The sequence below is a fragment of the Pleurodeles waltl genome, chromosome 4_1 (assembly GCF_031143425.1).
Source record: "Pleurodeles waltl isolate 20211129_DDA chromosome 4_1, aPleWal1.hap1.20221129, whole genome shotgun sequence".
NCBI classification, from domain to species: Eukaryota; Metazoa; Chordata; class Amphibia; order Caudata; family Salamandridae; genus Pleurodeles; species Pleurodeles waltl.
The window spans coordinates 607,094,151-607,116,833 of record NC_090442.1 but is presented as its reverse complement, the minus strand read 5'-3'; the positions used below and the strand labels follow the sequence as shown (position 1 = coordinate 607,116,833).

The 22,683-nt window shown below is 43.1% G+C and overlaps 1 protein-coding gene across 1 annotated transcript in view; it reads left to right on the top strand.

Annotated features, from left to right (window-relative positions):
- The window catches only part of UTP20 (UTP20 small subunit processome component), a 966,235-nt gene that overhangs the window by 728,387 nt on the left and 215,165 nt on the right, over positions 1–22,683 (top strand). Inside the window, exon 47 of the mRNA XM_069229033.1 lies at positions 16,355–16,502. Within this exon, the coding sequence (XP_069085134.1) occupies positions 16,355–16,502 (148 nt within the window). The remainder of the gene's footprint in view (positions 1–16,354; positions 16,503–22,683) is intronic.

Genomic DNA, 22,683 nt, shown 5'->3' with positions numbered 1-22,683 from the left:
CAACCCCAAGATTGAAGTGCAAATTCACTCTAGTGCCAAGTGGTATATGAGTGACTAGGAAAAAATAATAATAAATAAGAGTGCACAAGCCAATTTAGGAATGTAAATATTCACAATAGCTTACCCTCCAAAATTAATGGTAGGGCCACATCGGGGAAGTACAGGCTAGAAAAGTCAATTCTGATCTATACATATATAAATAGATAAGGGGACATAAGATATCATTAGCGTGACTCTCATAACACTAATTAGAATAATTCAATTGAGAGCCCATGATGTCATAATAGATCATAGAGCCTGCAAAGGAAAAAAAACTAATTATGATATGGCCATGAGTTAATAGGTGAATGCGCAGTCAAAGGTATGTCAAGACTCTTGCGAAGAAATGCCACCACGGGACCCAGCACGTGTGTTAAAATTATTGAAAAAGAAGATACGTGTCTAGAGATTACACGTGTATCCCTGTACTGCCGAAATGGCAGGGGCATCCATTTCTTACGTGTCGCTCTAGGAATAGCTATACACTCGTGGTAGAGAGACTGATACGGGTCAGGACAGCAAGGTGCATCAAATCGAAGGCGCGCGTTATTATTGGCAAAGATATGCCGAAATACAGGGAACGCGCATGAACATCAAGTCGTTCTTAAATGTGTAAGCGTGCGAGGGCTGAGGAATAGGAATTAATCCCAGAGCCCAGCGTCACGCGTGACTCCGTAGGTAGCTGAATAAATAAAGCGGGCAATAGCAACGCTGAGGCCGCAGTAATGCGTCGAATCAAAAACATACATAGTGGACCTGTTAGTTGCTTACTTTAAAATATGGATGGGCATCGTATAAATGAAAGCGCAAATCACATACGGCAATGATGTGCCGAAATCAATAAAGCGCGCACGGACACCGAGTCAATCCTAAAAGTGTCAGCGTGCGCGAGCCGAGGAAAGGGATTAGCCTCAGAGCTCAGCGTCACGAATAACTACATAAATATGTAAGTTGCTGGGTAAACAAAAAAAGGGCAGTAGCGAAGTTGAGGTCGCGGTGATGCCGTCAAATCAAACACATACCCAGTGAACCTGTAAGACGACACTTACTTTCAGTATGTATGGGCATTGCCAGTAAACCTGCGTCTGGATCTGCAACCCGGGATCACAAAGTTTCTGTAACCATGGAGTTTATAAGCAGACACTGGGAGTAGTGGAAAGTGAAAAGGGACTGGTCTGGAGCTATGGGAAGGAACAATGGCAGCCATTATGGCATCCAAAAACATGTAAATCGAGAGCTAAAAGTGTCGGCCATTTTAGAGTATGTCAAGCACCAGGAAAACTGATCTAGGCTCTCCAGTAAGAGTTCAAGAAAATTTGTTTGAAATAAAAAGAAGAAAAGGAAACATGTCAATATATATATATTTTGGAATATGTATATATATAATCGCGGGCAATATCACAGGTAAGCATGGGAAAGAGAAATTCAGTATGATCAAGAAGGGTCTCCCACGTAATTGAGCATATCCTATTCAATTCAAGGTAAGGTTAGGATATAGAAAAGAAGGGTTTTAGTGAATGAAGTTAACCCATTGAATATCATCGTTTAGGCCAACTATGTGTGTCTTAAGTCTAAAGACCCACCGTTGTTCCTTTTCGAAAAGTTTCTTTGTGATATCAATGTTGTCTCTCATAGTTTCCAAAACAAACCATTTGATATCGTTTGGGGTGTGCTGTTTTTCGATAAAGTGGTTGGTCAATTTTGTGGACGATCTCTTGCACCTAATGGTGCTCCGGTGTTCATTAATACGGATCTTAACCATTCTTGTCGTCATGCCAATGTATTTTAGATCACATGGACAAGTGATCATGTAAATGCAGTTCTTAGTCCGACAATTGGTATGAGATCTTAATTGCCAAGTTTTTTGTTCCCCTATGTCCACTTCTTGGATGTTACGAGTCAGGGGGCACACATTGCAAGAGCCACAGGGATAATGTCCTTTAACTCTAAGCCATTGACTCGGTCCCAGGTGGTCAGGGGGCCGAACTACTGTGGGTCTAGTGTGAACCACCAAATCTTTGATGTTAGGCGTTCTTTTGAAGGCAAATAGAGGACGTTCTAGTGTAGCACCTGCACTGGTGAGAATGGGCCAGAGCCTACGGACAATACCCTTTATTCGATTACTGAGAGGAGTGAATGTGGTAACACAAGTTAATCTGTTCTGTTGTGACCGGGTGTTGTTAATCAATAGCGTGTCTCTGGGGATATTGCCAGCCCTCTTTTTTGCTCGTCGAATATTCAATGGGGGATAGTCCCGGTCATTCAGTTTACGACATAGAGTGTCGGCTTGTGTATGAAAGTCATTCTTGTCAGAGCAGTTACGTCGTATCCTCAAAAATTGGCCAAAAGGTAAATTATCTCGTAGGGCTTTGGGATGATGGCTGCTGTAAAGTAAAAGGCTATTGCGGTCCGTAGGTTTGTGGTATACAGATGAATTAAGGAAACCATCCTTAAGGGTAATTTGTAAGTCCAAAAAGGAAACTTCCTTGTTAGAGACAGTAGAGCTAAAGCGCAGATGGGTATCTAACGTATTGACCCAATGGGTAAAGGCTATTGCATGTTCCATCTCGCCCTTCCAAATTACCAAGATATCATCTATATATCTACGCCATAATTTAATATTGGAAAAGAATGGTTGCTCAGGAGTCAAAATGTGGCGTTGTTCAAAGGTAAACATGTAAAGACATGCCAGACTAGGCGCAAATGTGCTGCCCATCGATGTACCTTGTATCTGATGGAAGAGACTATTCTCAAATTGAAAAAAGTTCTCTTGGAGGGCCACGGCCGCACATTGCATGATGAAGCTCACTGGCGTGTTGTAGGTCCAGTTATCAGTCAGAAGTATTTCCTCTACAGCAGCAAGGGTGGCCTCTTGTGGAATGTTGGTGTAGAGAGCCTCTACATCCAAACATATCAGTATATCAGTTGCACCTGCCTCATTTATGTCGTTCAATAGAACAAGAGTATCTTTCGTGTCCTTTAAAAAGGTGGATGTTTTCTGGACGATAGGTTGTAAAAAGAAGTCACAGAATTTGGATAGCGGCTCCAATAGTGAGCCAATGCCGGATACTATGGGACGTCCAGGGGGAGGGAGACCTTTATGGATTTTTGGGAGACAGTAGAACTATGGAATTCTGGGGTTCTTAGTGTCAAGAAACTCCGCTTCTTGTTGAGTAATCCAACCAGATGCTACTGCTTCCATAATCATGCCGCGAATTTTACGTTGTAAACGTGAGGTGGGATCGGTGGAAATGGGACGGTAGTAAGATGTATCACTAAGTAATCTTCTACATTCCTGTTGGTAATAGGTAGTGTCCATAACCACAATGGCTCCACCTTTGTCTGCAGGTTTCAGGACGATATCTGGGTTGGAAGACAGAGAGTTAATAGCCACCCGTTCCAATTTAGAGATGTTCTGAAAAACTTTAGGGGAGTTAAGCTGTTGAATTTCATGACTAACCGCCTTTTCAAAGGTGAGTACTTCCAGTGGGACCGAGGTGGTTGGAGGCATGAAATTTGAGGGATTCCTTAAATTGGTGTCGCCCCTAGTCTCCACACCTTGACGGTCTTTAAAGAAGAAATGGAGTCTGCTTTTGCGGAACAAGGCTGCCATCTCGCAATTTAATCTGAATTGATCCTCCCTTGGAGTGGGCACAAAGCCTAAGCCTTTTTCTAGGACTGTCAATTCTGATGAGGTCAGGACGGAATTCGAAAGGTTGACCACTAGGGTCTCTTTTGACCCGTCGCACTGCGGCTTCTGGTGATCATCTGGGGCTCTTCTTGAGCCCAATGAACATTTCTGCCTCTCCTTCTGTTTCTTCCTCTGCCTCTGCCCCGGCCTCTTCCTAAAAAAGGATTAAAGTTGTATTGGGGCTGTGGTTGAAAGTATGGCATAGGCATAGGTTGCCAATGTGGTATTGGTTGATAAGGAAAGGGAGAGTTGAACTGGGCAGGTGGAATATAACGGTTCCGATTCGGTCTCTGTCCCTCATCTCCGCTCCAGTCATCCGAGCTGGAGCTGTTCTGTGGAAAGCGGGGTCTCCGTTGCGAGGCGTCTGAATCATCCGAGATCTCAGAAGAACCTTCACATTGATAGTCGTCTTTAGTATAAGGATATATTCTCTCTCTGCTAAATCGTTTGATGTCTTTCTGTAATTTGTTAACTTTCTGGCGTGTAAGATATTCCTTGGATTCATTAAGTTCCAGGTTAATCTCGGCTAAGCGAGATTTAAATTGCGCAAGTTGGACTGTCGTTTTCATGGCTGCTTCAGTAATGGAGATCTGGATGGTAATGGAGTCTGCCAAACGTTTGGAAGTGTTGATGATAAGAATTAACCAATCACGAGTGCATTTCCACGATATCTGTGACCAGTCAAGGCGAAACTGAAGATCTTGGAGAAAGATCCTAGGCACATTGGTGACAATAAGGCCATTAGGAGATATGTTGGCCCTGAGATATTCAGTCATAATGGTGCCGTGTAAAATAGTCTTAATGAGTTCCTTCTTAAGAGCTGATAATTTGCTCCAGTCTTCTTTGTTACCACTCTTAGGACCACTGATGTTGTCCCCTAGGATAGAGGGGGTTTGTAGGATAGCCTGGACCATGCTATCATCAAAGCTAAGACCCTGTAGGTCCGCCATATTACACCAACAGATATAGTTTATCTGGGTGTTGAGGAAAAAGAAAGGAAAAAATGAAGAAGCCCCGTAGCCAAAGGCTACTCTAAATCATCAAAAAAAACAACACAGGAGGGGCAAGAAAAATGGGATATTCGGAGAATAACTCCTGGTCCCGTGTGTAAGGTTCCCAATAGATAAGAAATCAAAAAAGGTTACACACGGTTCCACCTAATGCTAAAGGGTTTCTTTCAAGGAAATAGTTCAGCGAGTCATTGAAAGGCGAACTTTATCGAAGCAAAAGCCCTCACTCACCATCCGGTGACATGCTTCATCATAGGGCCAGCTCCTCGTCAGGCCGGCACTGCAATGCCTGACGGGCCCCACAGGGGGGCTCTTTGCCGGAGATCTTTTTTAGAAAACTCGTTTCTGGCCGGTTGAGAAAAGGAATAAAGTGAAGGATTGGTAAATAGGAAAAAAAAAATTAAAAAATATCTAGAGGTAGAATCTAATAATTTTAATGCTCATGACTCAACCTCTGACAAGATTAAAATCAAATAAAGTTGGGAATTGGTGGAGTAATGACCACAATTACCATGAAAGCCAGGTAGGTATAAACCTCAAAAGACAGAGTACACAGGATCCCCTGTGTCACTCTATATGATTGGTCAACATGTTTCTCGCTTGTTATCAAGGAATTACCTTATGCGATTCGTCAGGACCCAATAATATACCTAATCCTTTGAATTGCGAAGTTTATCACATATAAAAGTCAAAAACCTAAGGAAATATAAAAAGCAGAGAACCTCAATTAGCATTAAACACAAAACAATATATATACTGTGCAACCCCAAGATTGAAGTGCAAATTCACTCTAGTGCCAAGTGGTATATGAGTGACTAGGAAAAAATAATAATAAATAAGAGTGCACAAGCCAATTTAGGAATGTAAATATTCACAATAGCTTACCCTCCAAAAATTAATGGTAGGGCCACATCGGGGAAGTCCAGGCTAGAAAAGTCAATTCTGATCTATACATATATAAATAGATAAGGGGACATAAGATATCATTAGCGTGACTCTCATAACACTAATTAGAATAATTCAATTGAGAGCCCATGATGTCATAATAGATCATAGAGCCTGCAAAGGAAAAAAAACTAATTATGATATGGCCATGAGTTAATAGGTGAATGCGCAGTCAAAGGTATGTCAAGACTCTTGCGAAGAAATGCCACCACGGGACCCAGCACGTGTGTTAAAATTATTGAAAAAGAAGATACGTGTCTAGAGATTACACGTGTATCCCTGTACTGCCGAAATGGCAGGGGCATCCATTTCTTACGTGTCGCTCTAGGAATAGCTATACACTCGGGGTAGAGAGACTAATACGGGTCAGGACAGCAAGGTGCATCAAATCGAAGGCGTGCGTTATTATTGGCAAAGATATGCCGAAATACAGGGAACGCGCATGAACATCAAGTCGTTCTTAAATGTGTAAGCGTGCGAGGGCTGAGGAATAGGAATTAATCCCAGAGCCCAGCGTCACGCGTGACTCCGTAGGTAGCTGAATAAATAAAGCGGGCAATAGCAACGCTGAGGCCGCAGTAATGCGTCGAATCAAAAACATACATAGTGGACCTGTTAGTTGCTTACTTTAAAATATGGATGGGCATCGTATAAATGAAAGCGCAAATCACATACGGCAATGATGTGCCGAAATCAATAAAGCGCGCACGGACACCGAGTCAATCCTAAAAGTGTCAGCGTGCGCGAGCCGAGGAAAGGGATTAGCCTCAGAGCTCAGCGTCACGAATAACTACATAAATATGTAAGTTGCTGGGTAAACAAAAAAAGGGCAGTAGCGAAGTTGAGGTCGCGGTGATGCCGTCAAATCAAACACATACCCAGTGAACCTGTAAGACGACACTTACTTTCAGTATGTATGGGCATTGCCAGTAAACCTGCGTCTGGATCTGCAACCCGGGATCACAAAGTTTCTGTAACCATGGAGTTTATAAGCAGACACTGGGAGTAGTGGAAAGTGAAAAGGGACTGGTCTGGAGCTATGGGAAGGAACAATGGCAGCCATTATGGCATCCAAAAACATGTAAATCGAGAGCTAAAAGTGTCGGCCATTTTAGAGTATGTCAAGCACCAGGAAAACTGATCTAGGCTCTCCAGTAAGAGTTCAAGAAAATTTGTTTGAAATAAAAAGAAGAAAAGGAAACATGTCAATATATATATATTTTGGAATATGTATATATATAATCGCGGGCAATATCACAGGTAAGCATGGGAAAGAGAAATTCAGTATGATCAAGAAGGGTCTCCCACGTAATTGAGCATATCCTATTCAATTCAAGGTAAGGTTAGGATATAGAAAAGAAGGGTTTTAGTGAATGAAGTTAACCCATTGAATATCATCGTTTAGGCCAACTATGTGTGTCTTAAGTCTAAAGACCCACCGTTGTTCCTTTTCGAAAAGTTTCTTTGTGATATCAATGTTGTCTCTCATAGTTTCCAAAACAAACCATTTGATATCGTTTGGGGTGTGCTGTTTTTCGATAAAGTGGTTGGTCAATTTTGTGGACGATCTCTTGCACCTAATGGTGCTCCGGTGTTCATTAATACGGATCTTAACCATTCTTGTCGTCATGCCAATGTATTTTAGATCACATGGACAAGTGATCATGTAAATGCAGTTCTTAGTCCGACAATTGGTATGAGATCTTAATTGCCAAGTTTTTTGTTCCCCTATGTCCACTTCTTGGATGTTACGAGTCAGGGGGCACACATTGCAAGAGCCACAGGGATAATGTCCTTTAACTCTAAGCCATTGACTCGGTCCCAGGTGGTCAGGGGGCCGAACTACTGTGGGTCTAGTGTGAACCACCAAATCTTTGATGTTAGGCGTTCTTTTGAAGGCAAATAGAGGACGTTCTAGTGTAGCACCTGCACTGGTGAGAATGGGCCAGAGCCTACGGACAATACCCTTTATTCGATTACTGAGAGGAGTGAATGTGGTAACACAAGTTAATCTGTTCTGTTGTGACCGGGTGTTGTTAATCAATAGCGTGTCTCTGGGGATATTGCCAGCCCTCTTTTTTGCTCGTCGAATATTCAATGGGGGATAGTCCCGGTCATTCAGTTTACGACATAGAGTGTCGGCTTGTGTATGAAAGTCATTCTTGTCAGAGCAGTTACGTCGTATCCTCAAAAATTGGCCAAAAGGTAAATTATCTCGTAGGGCTTTGGGATGATGGCTGCTGTAAAGTAAAAGGCTATTGCGGTCCGTAGGTTTGTGGTATACAGATGAATTAAGGAAACCATCCTTAAGGGTAATTTGTAAGTCCAAAAAGGAAACTTCCTTGTTAGAGACAGTAGAGCTAAAGCGCAGATGGGTATCTAACGTATTGACCCAATGGGTAAAGGCTATTGCATGTTCCATCTCGCCCTTCCAAATTACCAAGATATCATCTATATATCTACGCCATAATTTAATATTGGAAAAGAATGGTTGCTCAGGAGTCAAAATGTGGCGTTGTTCAAAGGTAAACATGTAAAGACATGCCAGACTAGGCGCAAATGTGCTGCCCATCGATGTACCTTGTATCTGATGGAAGAGACTATTCTCAAATTGAAAAAAGTTCTCTTGGAGGGCCACGGCCGCACATTGCATGATGAAGCTCACTGGCGTGTTGTAGGTCCAGTTATCAGTCAGAAGTATTTCCTCTACAGCAGCAAGGGTGGCCTCTTGTGGAATGTTGGTGTAGAGAGCCTCTACATCCAAACATATCAGTATATCAGTTGCACCTGCCTCATTTATGTCGTTCAATAGAACAAGAGTATCTTTCGTGTCCTTTAAAAAGGTGGATGTTTTCTGGACGATAGGTTGTAAAAAGAAGTCACAGAATTTGGATAGCGGCTCCAATAGTGAGCCAATGCCGGATACTATGGGACGTCCAGGGGGAGGGAGACCTTTATGGATTTTTGGGAGACAGTAGAAGTATGGAATTCTGGGGTTCTTAGTGTCAAGAAACTCCGCTTCTTGTTGAGTAATCCAACCAGATGCTACTGCTTCCATAATCATGCCGCGAATTTTACGTTGTAAACGTGAGGTGGGATCGGTGGAAATGGGACGGTAGTAAGATGTATCACTAAGTAATCTTCTACATTCCTGTTGGTAATAGGTAGTGTCCATAACCACAATGGCTCCACCTTTGTCTGCAGGTTTCAGGACGATATCTGGGTTGGAAGACAGAGAGTTAATAGCCACCCGTTCCAATTTAGAGATGTTCTGAAAAACTTTAGGGGAGTTAAGCTGTTGAATTTCATGACTAACCGCCTTTTCAAAGGTGAGTACTTCCAGTGGGACCGAGGTGGTTGGAGGCATGAAATTTGAGGGATTCCTTAAATTGGTGTCGCCCCTAGTCTCCACACCTTGACGGTCTTTAAAGAAGAAATGGAGTCTGCTTTTGCGGAACAAGGCTGCCATCTCGCAATTTAATCTGAATTGATCCTCCCTTGGAGTGGGCACAAAGCCTAAGCCTTTTTCTAGGACTGTCAATTCTGATGAGGTCAGGACGGAATTCGAAAGGTTGACCACTAGGGTCTCTTTTGACCCGTCGCACTGCGGCTTCTGGTGATCATCTGGGGCTCTTCTTGAGCCCAATGAACATTTCTGCCTCTCCTTCTGTTTCTTCCTCTGCCTCTGCCCCGGCCTCTTCCTAAAAAAGGATTAAAGTTGTATTGGGGCTGTGGTTGAAAGTATGGCATAGGCATAGGTTGCCAATGTGGTATTGGTTGATAAGGAAAGGGAGAGTTGAACTGGGCAGGTGGAATATAACGGTTCCGATTCGGTCTCTGTCCCTCATCTCCGCTCCAGTCATCCGAGCTGGAGCTGTTCTGTGGAAAGCGGGGTCTCCGTTGCGAGGCGTCTGAATCATCCGAGATCTCAGAAGAACCTTCACATTGATAGTCGTCTTTAGTATAAGGATATATTCTCTCTCTGCTAAATCGTTTGATGTCTTTCTGTAATTTGTTAACTTTCTGGCGTGTAAGATATTCCTTGGATTCATTAAGTTCCAGGTTAATCTCGGCTAAGCGAGATTTAAATTGCGCAAGTTGGACTGTCGTTTTCATGGCTGCTTCAGTAATGGAGATCTGGATGGTAATGGAGTCTGCCAAACGTTTGGAAGTGTTGATGATAAGAATTAACCAATCACGAGTGCATTTCCACGATATCTGTGACCAGTCAAGGCGAAACTGAAGATCTTGGAGAAAGATCCTAGGCACATTGGTGACAATAAGGCCATTAGGAGATATGTTGGCCCTGAGATATTCAGTCATAATGGTGCCGTGTAAAATAGTCTTAATGAGTTCCTTCTTAAGAGCTGATAATTTGCTCCAGTCTTCTTTGTTACCACTCTTAGGACCACTGATGTTGTCCCCTAGGATAGAGGGGGTTTGTAGGATAGCCTGGACCATGCTATCATCAAAGCTAAGACCCTGTAGGTCCGCCATATTACACCAACAGATATAGTTTATCTGGGTGTTGAGGAAAAAGAAAGGAAAAAATGAAGAAGCCCCGTAGCCAAAGGCTACTCTAAATCATCAAAAAAAACAACACAGGAGGGGCAAGAAAAATGGGATATTCGGAGAATAACTCCTGGTCCCGTGTGTAAGGTTCCCAATAGATAAGAAATCAAAAAAGGTTACACACGGTTCCACCTAATGCTAAAGGGTTTCTTTCAAGGAAATAGTTCAGCGAGTCATTGAAAGGCGAACTTTATCGAAGCAAAAGCCCTCACTCACCATCCGGTGACATGCTTCATCATAGGGCCAGCTCCTCGTCAGGCCGGCACTGCAATGCCTGACGGGCCCCACAGGGGGGCTCTTTGCCGGAGATCTTTTCGCCTTGACTGGTCACAGATATCGTGGAAATGCACTCGTGATTGGTTAATTCTTATCATCAACACTTCCAAACGTTTGGCAGACTCCATTACCATCCAGATCTCCATTACTGAAGCAGCCATGAAAACGACAGTCCAACTTGCGCAATTTAAATCTCGCTTAGCCGAGATTAACCTGGAACTTAATGAATCCAAGGAATATCTTACACGCCAGAAAGTTAACAAATTACAGAAAGACATCAAACGATTTAGCAGAGAGAGAATATATCCTTATACTAAAGACGACTATCAATGTGAAGGTTCTTCTGAGATCTCGGATGATTCAGACGCCTCGCAACGGAGACCCCGCTTTCCACAGAACAGCTCCAGCTCGGATGACTGGAGCGGAGATGAGGGACAGAGACCGAATCGGAACCGTTATATTCCACCTGCCCAGTTCAACTCTCCCTTTCCTAATCAACCAATACCACATTGGCAACCTATGCCTATGCCATACTTTCAACCACAGCCCCAATACAACTTTAATCCTTTTTTAGGAAGAGGCCGGGGCAGAGGCAGAGGAAGAAACAGAAGGAGAGGCAGAAATGTTCATTGGGCTCAAGAAGAGCCCCAGATGATCACCAGAAGCCGCAGTGCGACGGGTCAAAAGAGACCCTAGTGGTCAACCTTTCGAATTCCGTCCTGACCTCATCAGAATTGACAGTCCTAGAAAAAGGCTTAGGCTTTGTGCCCACTCCAAGGGAGGATCAATTCAGATTAAATTGCGAGATGGCAGCCTTGTTCCGCAAAAGCAGACTCCATTTCTTCTTTAAAGACTGTCAAGGTGTGGAGACTAGGGGCAACACCAATTTAAGGAATCCCTCAAATTTCATGCCTCCAACCACCTCGGTCCCACTGGAAGTACTCACCTTTGAAAAGGCGGTTAGTCATGAAATTCAACAGCTTAACTCCCCTAAAGTTTTTCAGAACATCTCTAAATTGGAACGGGTGGCTATTAACTCTCTGTCTTCCAACTCAGATATCGTCCTGAAACCTGCAGACAAAGGTGGAGCCATTGTGGTTATGGACACTACCTATTACCAACAGGAATGTAGAAGATTACTTAGTGATACATCTTACTACCGTCCCATTTCCACCGATCCCACCTCACGTTTACAACGTAAAATTCGCGGCATGATTATGGAAGCAGTAGCATCTGGTTGGATTACTCAACAAGAAGCGGAGTTTCTTGACACTAAGAACCCCAGAATTCCATACTTCTACTGTCTCCCAAAAATCCATAAAGGTCTCCCTCCCCCTGGACGTCCCATAGTATCCGGCATTGGCTCACTATTGGAGCCGCTATCCAAATTCTGTGACTTCTTTTTACAACCTATCGTCCAGAAAACATCCACCTTTTTAAATGACACGAAAGATACTCTTGTTCTATTGAACGACATAAATGAGGCAGGTGCAACTGATATACTGATATGTTTGGATGTAGAGGCTCTCTACACCAACATTCCACAAGAGGCCACCCTTGCTGCTGTAGAGGAAATACTTCTGACTGATAACTGGACCTACAACACGCCAGTGAGCTTCATCATGCAATGTGCGGCCGTGGCCCTCCAAGAGAACTTTTTTCAATTTGAGAATAGTCTCTTCCATCAGATACAAGGTACATCGATGGGCAGCACATTTGCGCCTAGTCTGGCATGTCTTTACATGTTTACCTTTGAACAACGCCACATTTTGACTCCTGAGCAACCATTCTTTTCCAATATTAAATTATGGCGTAGATATATAGATGATATCTTGGTAATTTGGAAGGGCGAGATGGAACATGCAATAGCCTTTACCCATTGGGTCAATACGTTAGATACCCATCTGCGCTTTAGCTCTACTGTCTCTAACAAGGAAGTTTCCTTTTTGGACTTACAAATTACCCTTAAGGATGGTTTCCTTAATTCATCTGTATACCACAAACCTACGGACCGCAATAGCCTTTTACTTTACAGCAGCCATCATCCCAAAGCCCTACGAGATAATTTACCTTTTGGCCAATTTTTGAGGATACGACGTAACTGCTCTGACAAGAATGACTTTCATACACAAGCCGACACTCTATGTCGTAAACTGAATGACCGGGACTATCCCCCATTGAATATTCGACGAGCAAAAAAGAGGGCTGGCAATATCCCCAGAGACACGCTATTGATTAACAACACCCGGTCACAACAGAACAGATTAACTTGTGTTACCACATTCACTCCTCTCAGTAATCGAATAAAGGGTATTGTCCGTAGGCTCTGGCCCATTCTCACCAGTGCAGGTGCTACACTAGAACGTCCTCTATTTGCCTTCAAAAGAACGCCTAACATCAAAGATTTGGTGGTTCACACTAGACCCACAGTAGTTCGGCCCCCTGACCACCTGGGACCGAGTCAATGGCTTAGAGTTAAAGGACATTATCCCTGTGGCTCTTGCAATGTGTGCCCCCTGACTCGTAACATCCAAGAAGTGGACATAGGGGAACAAAAAACTTGGCAATTAAGATCTCATACCAATTGTCGGACTAAGAACTGCATTTACATGATCACTTGTCCATGTGATCTAAAATACATTGGCATGACGACAAGAATGGTTAAGATCCGTATTAATGAACACCGGAGCACCATTAGGTGCAAGAGATCGTCCACAAAATTGACCAACCACTTTATCGAAAAACAGCACACCCCAAACGATATCAAATGGTTTGTTTTGGAAACTATGAGAGACAACATTGATATCACAAAGAAACTTTTCGAAAAGGAACAACGGTGGGTCTTTAGACTTAAGACACACATAGTTGGCCTAAACGATGATATTCAATGGGTTAACTTCATTCACTAAAACCCTTCTTTTCTATATCCTAACCTTACCTTGAATTGAATAGGATATGCTCAATTACGTGGGAGACCCTTCTTGATCATACTGAATTTCTCTTTCCCATGCTTACCTGTGATATTGCCCGCGATTATATATATACATATTCCAAAATATATATATATTGACATGTTTCCTTTTCTTCTTTTTATTTCAAACAAATTTTCTTGAACTCTTACTGGAGAGCCTAGATCAGTTTTCCTGGTGCTTGACATACTCTAAAATGGCCGACACTTTTAGCTCTCGATTTACATGTTTTTGGATGCCATAATGGCTGCCATTGTTCCTTCCCATAGCTCCAGACCAGTCCCTTTTCACTTTCCACTACTCCCAGTGTCTGCTTATAAACTCCATGGTTACAGAAACTTTGTGATCCCGGGTTGCAGATCCAGACGCAGGTTTACTGGCAATGCCCATACATACTGAAAGTAAGTGTCGTCTTACAGGTTCACTGGGTATGTGTTTGATTTGACGGCATCACCGCGACCTCAACTTCGCTACTGCCCTTTTTTTGTTTACCCAGCAACTTACATATTTATGTAGTTATTCGTGACGCTGAGCTCTGAGGCTAATCCCTTTCCTCGGCTCGCGCACGCTGACACTTTTAGGATTGACTCGGTGTCCGTGCGCGCTTTATTGATTTCGGCACATCATTGCCGTATGTGATTTGCGCTTTCATTTATACGATGCCCATCCATATTTTAAAGTAAGCAACTAACAGGTCCACTATGTATGTTTTTGATTCGACGCATTACTGCGGCCTCAGCGTTGCTATTGCCCGCTTTATTTATTCAGCTACCTACGGAGTCACGCGTGACGCTGGGCTCTGGGATTAATTCCTATTCCTCAGCCCTCGCACGCTTACACATTTAAGAACGACTTGATGTTCATGCGCGTTCCCTGTATTTCGGCATATCTTTGCCAATAATAACGCGCGCCTTCGATTTGATGCACCTTGCTGTCCTGACCCGTATTAGTCTCTCTACCCCGAGTGTATAGCTATTCCTAGAGCGACACGTAAGAAATGGATGCCCCTGCCATTTCGGCAGTACAGGGATACACGTGTAATCTCTAGACACGTATCTTCTTTTTCAATAATTTTAACACACGTGCTGGGTCCCGTGGTGGCATTTCTTCGCAAGAGTCTTGACATACCTTTGACTGCGCATTCACCTATTAACTCATGGCCATATCATAATTAGTTTTTTTTCCTTTGCAGGCTCTATGATCTATTATGACATCATGGGCTCTCAATTGAATTATTCTAATTAGTGTTATGAGAGTCACGCTAATGATATCTTATGTCCCCTTATCTATTTATATATGTATAGATCAGAATTGACTTTTCTAGCCTGGACTTCCCCGATGTGGCCCTACCATTAATTTTTGGAGGGTAAGCTATTGTGAATATTTACATTCCTAAATTGGCTTGTGCACTCTTATTTATTATTATTTTTTCCTAGTCACTCATATACCACTTGGCACTAGAGTGAATTTGCACTTCAATCTTGGGGTTGCACAGTATATATATTGTTTTGTGTTTAATGCTAATTGAGGTTCTCTGCTTTTTATATTTCCTTAGGTTTTTGACTTTTATATGTGATAAACTTCGCAATTCAAAGGATTAGGTATATTATTGGGTCCTGACGAATCGCATAAGGTAATTCCTTGATAACAAGCGAGAAACATGTTGACCAATCATATAGAGTGACACAGGGGATCCTGTGTACTCTGTCTTTTGAGGTTTATACCTACCTGGCTTTCATGGTAATTGTGGTCATTACTCCACCAATTCCCAACTTTATTTGATTTTAATCTTGTCAGAGGTTGAGTCATGAGCATTAAAATTATTAGATTCTACCTCTAGATATTTTTTAATTTTTTTTTTCCTATTTACCAATCCTTCACTTTATTCCTTTTCTCAACCGGCCAGAAACGAGTTTTCTAAAAAAGATCTCCGGCAAAGAGCCCCCCTGTGGGGCCCGTCAGGCATTGCAGTGCCGGCCTGACGAGGAGCTGGCCCTATGATGAAGCATGTCACCGGATGGTGAGTGAGGGCTTTTGCTTCGATAAAGTTCGCCTTTCAATGACTCGCTGAACTATTTCCTTGAAAGAAACCCTTTAGCATTAGGTGGAACCGTGTGTAACCTTTTTTGATTTCTTATCTATTGGGAACCTTACACACGGGACCAGGAGTTATTCTCCGAATATCCCATTTTTCTTGCCCCTCCTGTGTTGTTTTTTTTGATAATCCAGAAATCTCTTCAGGCTCAAAACAACTCCTACAGGTAAGTTTCCATTTCGTTTGAACAACACACACAATATGCCAAATGCAGTTTGTAGCCAGTTTCCATTTTTAATGGCCAAACAACATGCACTGGACACGGGATAGCAGTGTTGCAGTGTTAGTGTTCAGAATTACCAGCAGTTGAGTACCAAAGAAATGAAAAACTGGTGGTGACCACCCAAAAAGAGTTTTGAATAGCCATCACAAGGAGCGTTACCAAAGGTAATTAATTGGTTCTTGTCTTTATTGTACCCGATAGCACCTTACATTAAGAAACTTCAATCACACAAAAGTCATCTTACCTGGGCAGGCATCCTCTGTTTTTCACGTGATATTGTATACACAATTGTTAAAGCACCCCTTTCCTAACTCTTAAACTCCCTCTAGTTAATAGTATAGATCCATTTCACAAAACCTTATTCCATCGAATGGTAAATCTGGCTCTGGTTTGGTCTTCTTTCCCCTGGACCTGCTGGTACAGCAGCATCTCATATTTAAAAAGTACCAGCTCAGAGTGGAAAAAAACTCATATTGTTTGACGTTTTGTATGTCAATTGACATAAATCATTTCTTTTTCAATTCATATTTTTAGAAGTCAAAAGTCAGCTCACCTTCCTCCAGACCCACGTCTGCGACCACAGAGCTGCCTGTTCATTCCCCCTGCTCCAGTCAGAGGGGGTCAAAAAGCCCCTGTTAGCAGCAGAACGAATATGTACATCTTAGTTGAGTCTGGACTCCGGGTGAGTAGTATTCTGTATTTCTAAAAATGGTTTTGTTTTTTTGGCTGTTTGATTGATTTCTCACTCCACTGTATGTACCTAAAATGTCGTAATGCTTGTGGAATTGACAGGGCAGACACAAAACATCCAAACATTCCTTTCTTTGTTTTTTGTATTTAATGGATACTTGCTTCTGTAGGTTCCTTACAAAAAAAACCTTTTCAGGTGCCGAATGGAATCTAGATTTTTTTTTACAGCAGTGTTGAGTTACTAGCGCCAGATGTAAGCGGGTCAGTATCAGGAACAACAGTTCGTTTTTCACTCCACAGATGCTGGTTCCAGATTTCTTCAATATTTTCCAATTTTTTGGGATCTTTTACTGAGAGTTCTTTGTTGACATCCACATAGTGCTCAATATAAAATTTGATGTCTAACACCTTTTTGGTACCAAACCAGCTGAGTCCCTAGAACGGTTCAAACTGAGCCGTGCAGCTCCCAGGTTGCTGGATTTGGCTTCATGCTAAATTCTTTCTACGGCAATATCACAAATTCAAAGGGACGATCACCAGTGTAAGAGACGAAAGTGGCAAAGCAACATATTCCTCATAAAAAGCTTTTTGATCCCTACAATGACAGGTGTGCTGGTAGCGGTACCACCAGTCTTCTTCATTTTGGTTCATCCTAACAATTGCAAAAGGTCTCTGAGTACTTGCCGTATTCTGCAAATAAGATCCCACTGCTGTGGTGACTGTTGTTACCTTCCTTCAGAGGTGACAGGGAATATCTTCGAACCAGGTGGTCCTAAAGATTGTGTCTTTATTCTGTGTTCTCCCCTTCTTTAAGAGGCCTCCATCAACCACCACTTCCCCCCAGCCAATTCCGCTTCTCCCACAGAAACATCTTGATGAAAGAGATTGTGCTCTTGACCAAGGAAGCAGTAGAGCTATTCCTTTCCTCTGATAGAGGGAAGGGAAATTGTTCTGGGTACTACGGGGACTACCTATTGCCCCTGATAGACGAAGAACTGCCCAGGTACAATCTTATGATTTCTGCAGGTTACTCAAGAAGAAGAAACTCAAAATGATGACCTTTAAAGAAGTGCCCTAAGCCCCAGATTCACAAACAGGGTGCCTAATTTGATTTAACAGTATTTCAGCAGCACAGTTGTGAGGAAATGGTGTGTTTTATATGTTGTGCTTGTGTGAGCTCACCGTGTGATACAATTACCACCCTCTTTAGGTCCAGTAGGTTTAGTCTGTAAAACCTTCGGCTTTATGCTGGGTAGCTGTGACAGTGAGCAGCAATGCTTACACAGATGAACAAGTGCTAAGCATTTAAACAGCACCAAAATAATTGAAGAAGAAATTGACATGGCACTGAAGAAATCCGTCTCCAGTTTAGAAAAATAGACTATTTTTATAAGCGTTTAGACCAGTGGTTCCCAAACTTTTTTGACCCGCGCCTCCCTTGACCTATTGGCCACGGCTCCCCATTATGCTATTGTTTTTGGGGGGCTGGTGGGGGGATGTGAGCCGGGCCTCAAGAGCACTTACATTTTTCACGCTGAAAATAATTGGGATAAAGCCAATGAAGGTATTGTAATCATAGATGTAACAACATAAAAATATAACAGTTGTTTAATTAAAAAAAATATATAATTGGTTAAGTCAGAAACAATATAAACTATGCTTAGAAATCTGTACTGAGGGGAATGTCTCCAGTACTAATCCTATGCTAGACAGCATATGCTCTCCTCTGCACTATGGTGTTTGACTGTGCGTCGCACAAAGCAGCCTATTTGTTTGCTAGATCAGGGAGTGACACCAGCAGCATGCAAAGTTTTGCATATATGGTGCTGCACTCTGTTTTCTCTTTAATGCAACAATGCACAGCAAAATATGAAGTTTCATCACATTGTGTGAAATCTTAGTAAACTTGAGCCTGCAGGTTTTTGTGAATAGAACTAGTGTGTACTATAATTACTACCACTAGAAGGTGTTTGAGGATTAAACTTCAAGGCCCTTCCTTGCTGTATTTCAATTTCTCACTAGAAATTCCACAATCACGAGCTGTGCACTCTAAACAAGGAAAACGGCTTCTGACTTTTTTTAATGGAGGGGATTATCTAAGTTCTAAAATGCAGCTGCAGAATTAGCTCACTGCCATCGGTAATGATGCAGCTCATGGCGCCCCTGTCTTGTTTAGATGGCGCACCTGGGCGCCATGGCGCACAGTTTGGGAACCACTGGTTTAAACATTAGAATGAAAAAGGTCCCCCGGATGGTTCCACGGATATAGATTTTACAAGCAGTAATAAATCAAACCTATGTCACTCAATAGCGAACAAGTTTTGGAAAAGTCAACAAATTGGACACTTAAAAACTTTTTCAAAGAAAACTTAGGTAAGTGTCAATACTGTTGGTTAGAAGTACTTGGGAATTCCAGCGCCGACAGAGAGCTAGTCAGGGGGACCGGCAAGGTCCCCAAAAAGCTACCTTCACAGAATAATCAATCCTTCAGCAGTTCCAAGCCATTTATCCACTTTGGAATGGATTCCTATGGAGTTGTCCTGATGAAAGGCATGAAGGATGCTGAAGATGCTCTGAGGATGCTGTGGATGCGATGCAGTTGATGGAGTTATTCGGGCATGGATTCCTCAGTCCACAAAGATTTTGAGGGGGCCCTGGTTGCAGGTTCGACCTCCTACGAAGTCCTGTCTGGCTGAAGTCCAGTCGCCACTAGACTACCGGTCGCCCATTGTCACGGTCACAGGCTGATCCTTCCTGGGTCAACAACTTCCTTTCTTAGGATCCCAGCAACTCTCTGACAGCACTCCTGGGCTCAGCAATTCTGCAGAGTCTTGGTCCTTGGTGCTGATGACGGGGGTAGTAGCAGCTTTAAGACTTTGGGGTTACCAAGTTGTCCCAGCAGACAAATTCAGTTCTGTGTCCCTGTGCTGCAAACAGGAGGCCAGTAAGCTGACCCTTGGAGTTCTCTTGGCTTGACTGGGCTCTGGAGACACCTCCCTCCTAAGCAGGACACTGCAGACACAGTCCCTCTATTCACTAGCCACGAGGTGCAGCCTTCGTTGGTGCAATCTCTCTTTGCTGGTCCTTCGTTGCAGCAGGGCAATCCTTCTTCTAAATTGGTCAAGATTTGATATGTGGGTGCCAGGGATGCCCCTTTTATGCTCGGAAACCGCCCTTAGGGTAGGATTAGGGTAGGATGCGGTTGGTAGCCAATGGGCTACCAGGTTTCCTCACACCTGGTAACCACTTCCTGCTCGTTATCACAGGACGCACCATTCTTCCCACTCCCAAAATGACAAGACCCCTCTCTTGGTGTTCAGACTTCCTTAGCCCACCTCAGGGGTGTGGCTACATCAGGCTTACATGCTCCTGTGTCAGCCGGTGTGCCTCAACATTGGGGTAGCCCTTTCCCCTGGTGTTGCACTCTTGCCCCTCAAAGGCAACTTCACTTTTGAAGTCTGCCTTTTGGGGCTAACAACCAAGTGGCTTCCTGCAGGAGGGCGGCAAAATCTCCCCGGCCTGCAATCCCTCATTGTTCTCCTTCCTGTGAGTGGTTTTCATGGCTCTCCAGAAGGGCAGAAAGCTGTCTTGTGGAGCAGGCTCCATGTGTACCCAGGAAGGCCCAGGAGATTTAAATTCAACAGTGGCAAATTTGCTAAAGCTACATACTGCAACAAGCTACATCAATTTTGACTTGAGATACAAGTCGGGCTTGGTGTAACAAGTAGTTTGATACCTTGAAGTGGCTACTTTAGTCACACTGTTCAAGAGTTGGCACAGCTGAGGGGTTAGTGTGTAACCCTGATCGGGTATTTCCACAGTAGAAACAGTTGTTTTGCATGTTTTACTGTCAGGACAAGTAAACTACTTGTCCTGCTCTGTCATATGTTGCACCCTGCCTTTAGGGCTCGGTAGGCATGTCAGAGGGGTGACTTACACACACGTCCCAGGAAAGTGGGGGCTTTGTCATTGCTTTCAATGGCAAAGTCGGGCTGCAGTGCACAACTGCTCTGCCAGTTTGCTTGCAAACAAGCTCACCATCTCTGCTGGTTCACGCCACTTCCGCAGTCAGGTTACCAGCAGATTGTAGACTAAGAAGCGTAAAAAAGAAAAATGTAAGGCAGCAGGCCATTTCCATATTTGAACCAGAGATCTACAATAAGGTTCTTGTATCCATCAGGACAGCTCCAGCACTGTTTCATTTTAGGAGAGGGTTGAAGATGCACCTCTTTAAAGAGCGCTATATCACAATGTATTAACTGTGCAAAAACCAGCTGCTTCTATTGCTAGTTGCCTAGTTAAATGTTCATTTGCCTTTTACCTTCTACATTGTTCAGCTGCCTTTGGCTGTGGTCACACTGCACAAATACCAGATAAATATATACGTACCACATAGATTTCTAGACACCTGCCAGCAAGAAGGCCTTCCGCCCGTAGGAACTACCAGCCAACATCTGAGCGATGTTTTTAGAAAAAGTAGCAAGTCGTTGAACCACCGTGGTGGCAGCAGATGGTGTCCTGCATTCATCTCTGCATGGCTGTAAAGTTCACCTTCAGGATCTTACATTCAGTATCTTATAGTTCCCATGTGGAAGAGCTTATTATATTTTGTAATTTGTGAGTGCCCTTGCAAGGCACATGGGTTCAGGTCCTGATCCCAGTACCATAACTGTGGTTTAAGTGAACCACCAGGTGGAAGTGCGATCAAAACTGCTTTGCATACAGACAATGGAGATGTTGTACTATGTCATAGACAAAGAAGTTGCTATGCTAGCAACTTAGGTGTTGAAGAAGTAGACTACAATGTTAGATCTCAACAGCAGGCTGTTTTTGTCTTACAAGTCAGAACGTTTGTGAAAGGTGGCAGATATTTCAGCTCTAGGGAGTTCCGGAGATTAATCTATTTGTACTGCCCTGTCTTTGATATGCTGGAATTTCCCCTTATGGGATCATTGAGAAATGCCTGCTGTTAATATTGGATGCTGCAGATCAACTCTGGCCCTCATCCAGTTGCCCTTCTGCAGAAAATGATTGTCTCCATTAGGGCCAGGCATCTCTGGTAAGCTGATAGGCTACTGCTGATCCCTGTGCCCCAATTGACATGGCCTCTGGTGGATAACTTACAAGAGCGAAGTGCAAATGTTATACTCCAGACTATTAATATGAGACCTACACGCCTTGAATGTGAGAAATTAATAATGTCAGTTTATTAATTACCTCCTGTTGTTATGGATGTCTTGATCCACTAGGGCAATTCATTAGTCAGATTTTGAGGCTGTCTCCACAGTAAATCTGAGGGCCCACCACAGGCATTAACGGTGCTGATACTTCATTTTGTTTTATTAGAAGTGAAAGGCCCTGACACTGGCATATGAAGTGATACTTAGGGCCCACCTCAATGTGTATTTTAGAGCAGATGAAGCATTGTTTTGAAATTGTTTCAATGTTTTTGAGATTCCCAAATAAGTTACATTCCTGTTCTTTGAGGTTCCTTGCTTGGAAGTTGGTCTTTAGGTTGCACCACACCCTCCACTGCGCAACAGAGTGAGATGTAAGCATTTCTGCTTCTTTCAGGTTTTTTTTTTCACAGGATAATGCTCTTCCAATAGTCCTACTCTGTCTTGCCAAAGGTCACTGCACCCAGCCACTCAATGTTCACCATCCCAGAAACCAGTAGAAAATCCATCAACAATGCCATATGCACAGCACTGCTTATACTCAGGAAGGGCATGGTTGACTGACCACCCACAACAGAAGCTATCTGTTGGTAAACCCACAACTGCAGGTCTAAGGGCCTGATTTCGAACTCGGCGAACCGCGTACTCCATCACAACATTGATGGATATCCTCTCTGCCAAAATCTAAATCCCATACGACATAATGGGATTCAGATTTCAGCAGATGAGATATCTGTCACCTTTGTTTTAAATCAGGCCCTAAATCTGCTACTTGAAGCACCCAAAGGGCAGGTAATTGGTGAACAGTGAGATGTACTAAAACACATAAATAGCAAAATGTTCTAATCTTTTGTAAGAGGAATTCAGTGGGAAGGATTTATGTTGGAGTTTTGCAGATTGAGTTAATTTGTGGGTAAAACTTTAGTGTTGACTTGAAAAGCAGTGCTGTGCATATGGCATTGTTGATGGATTTTCTACTGGTTTCTGGGATGGTGA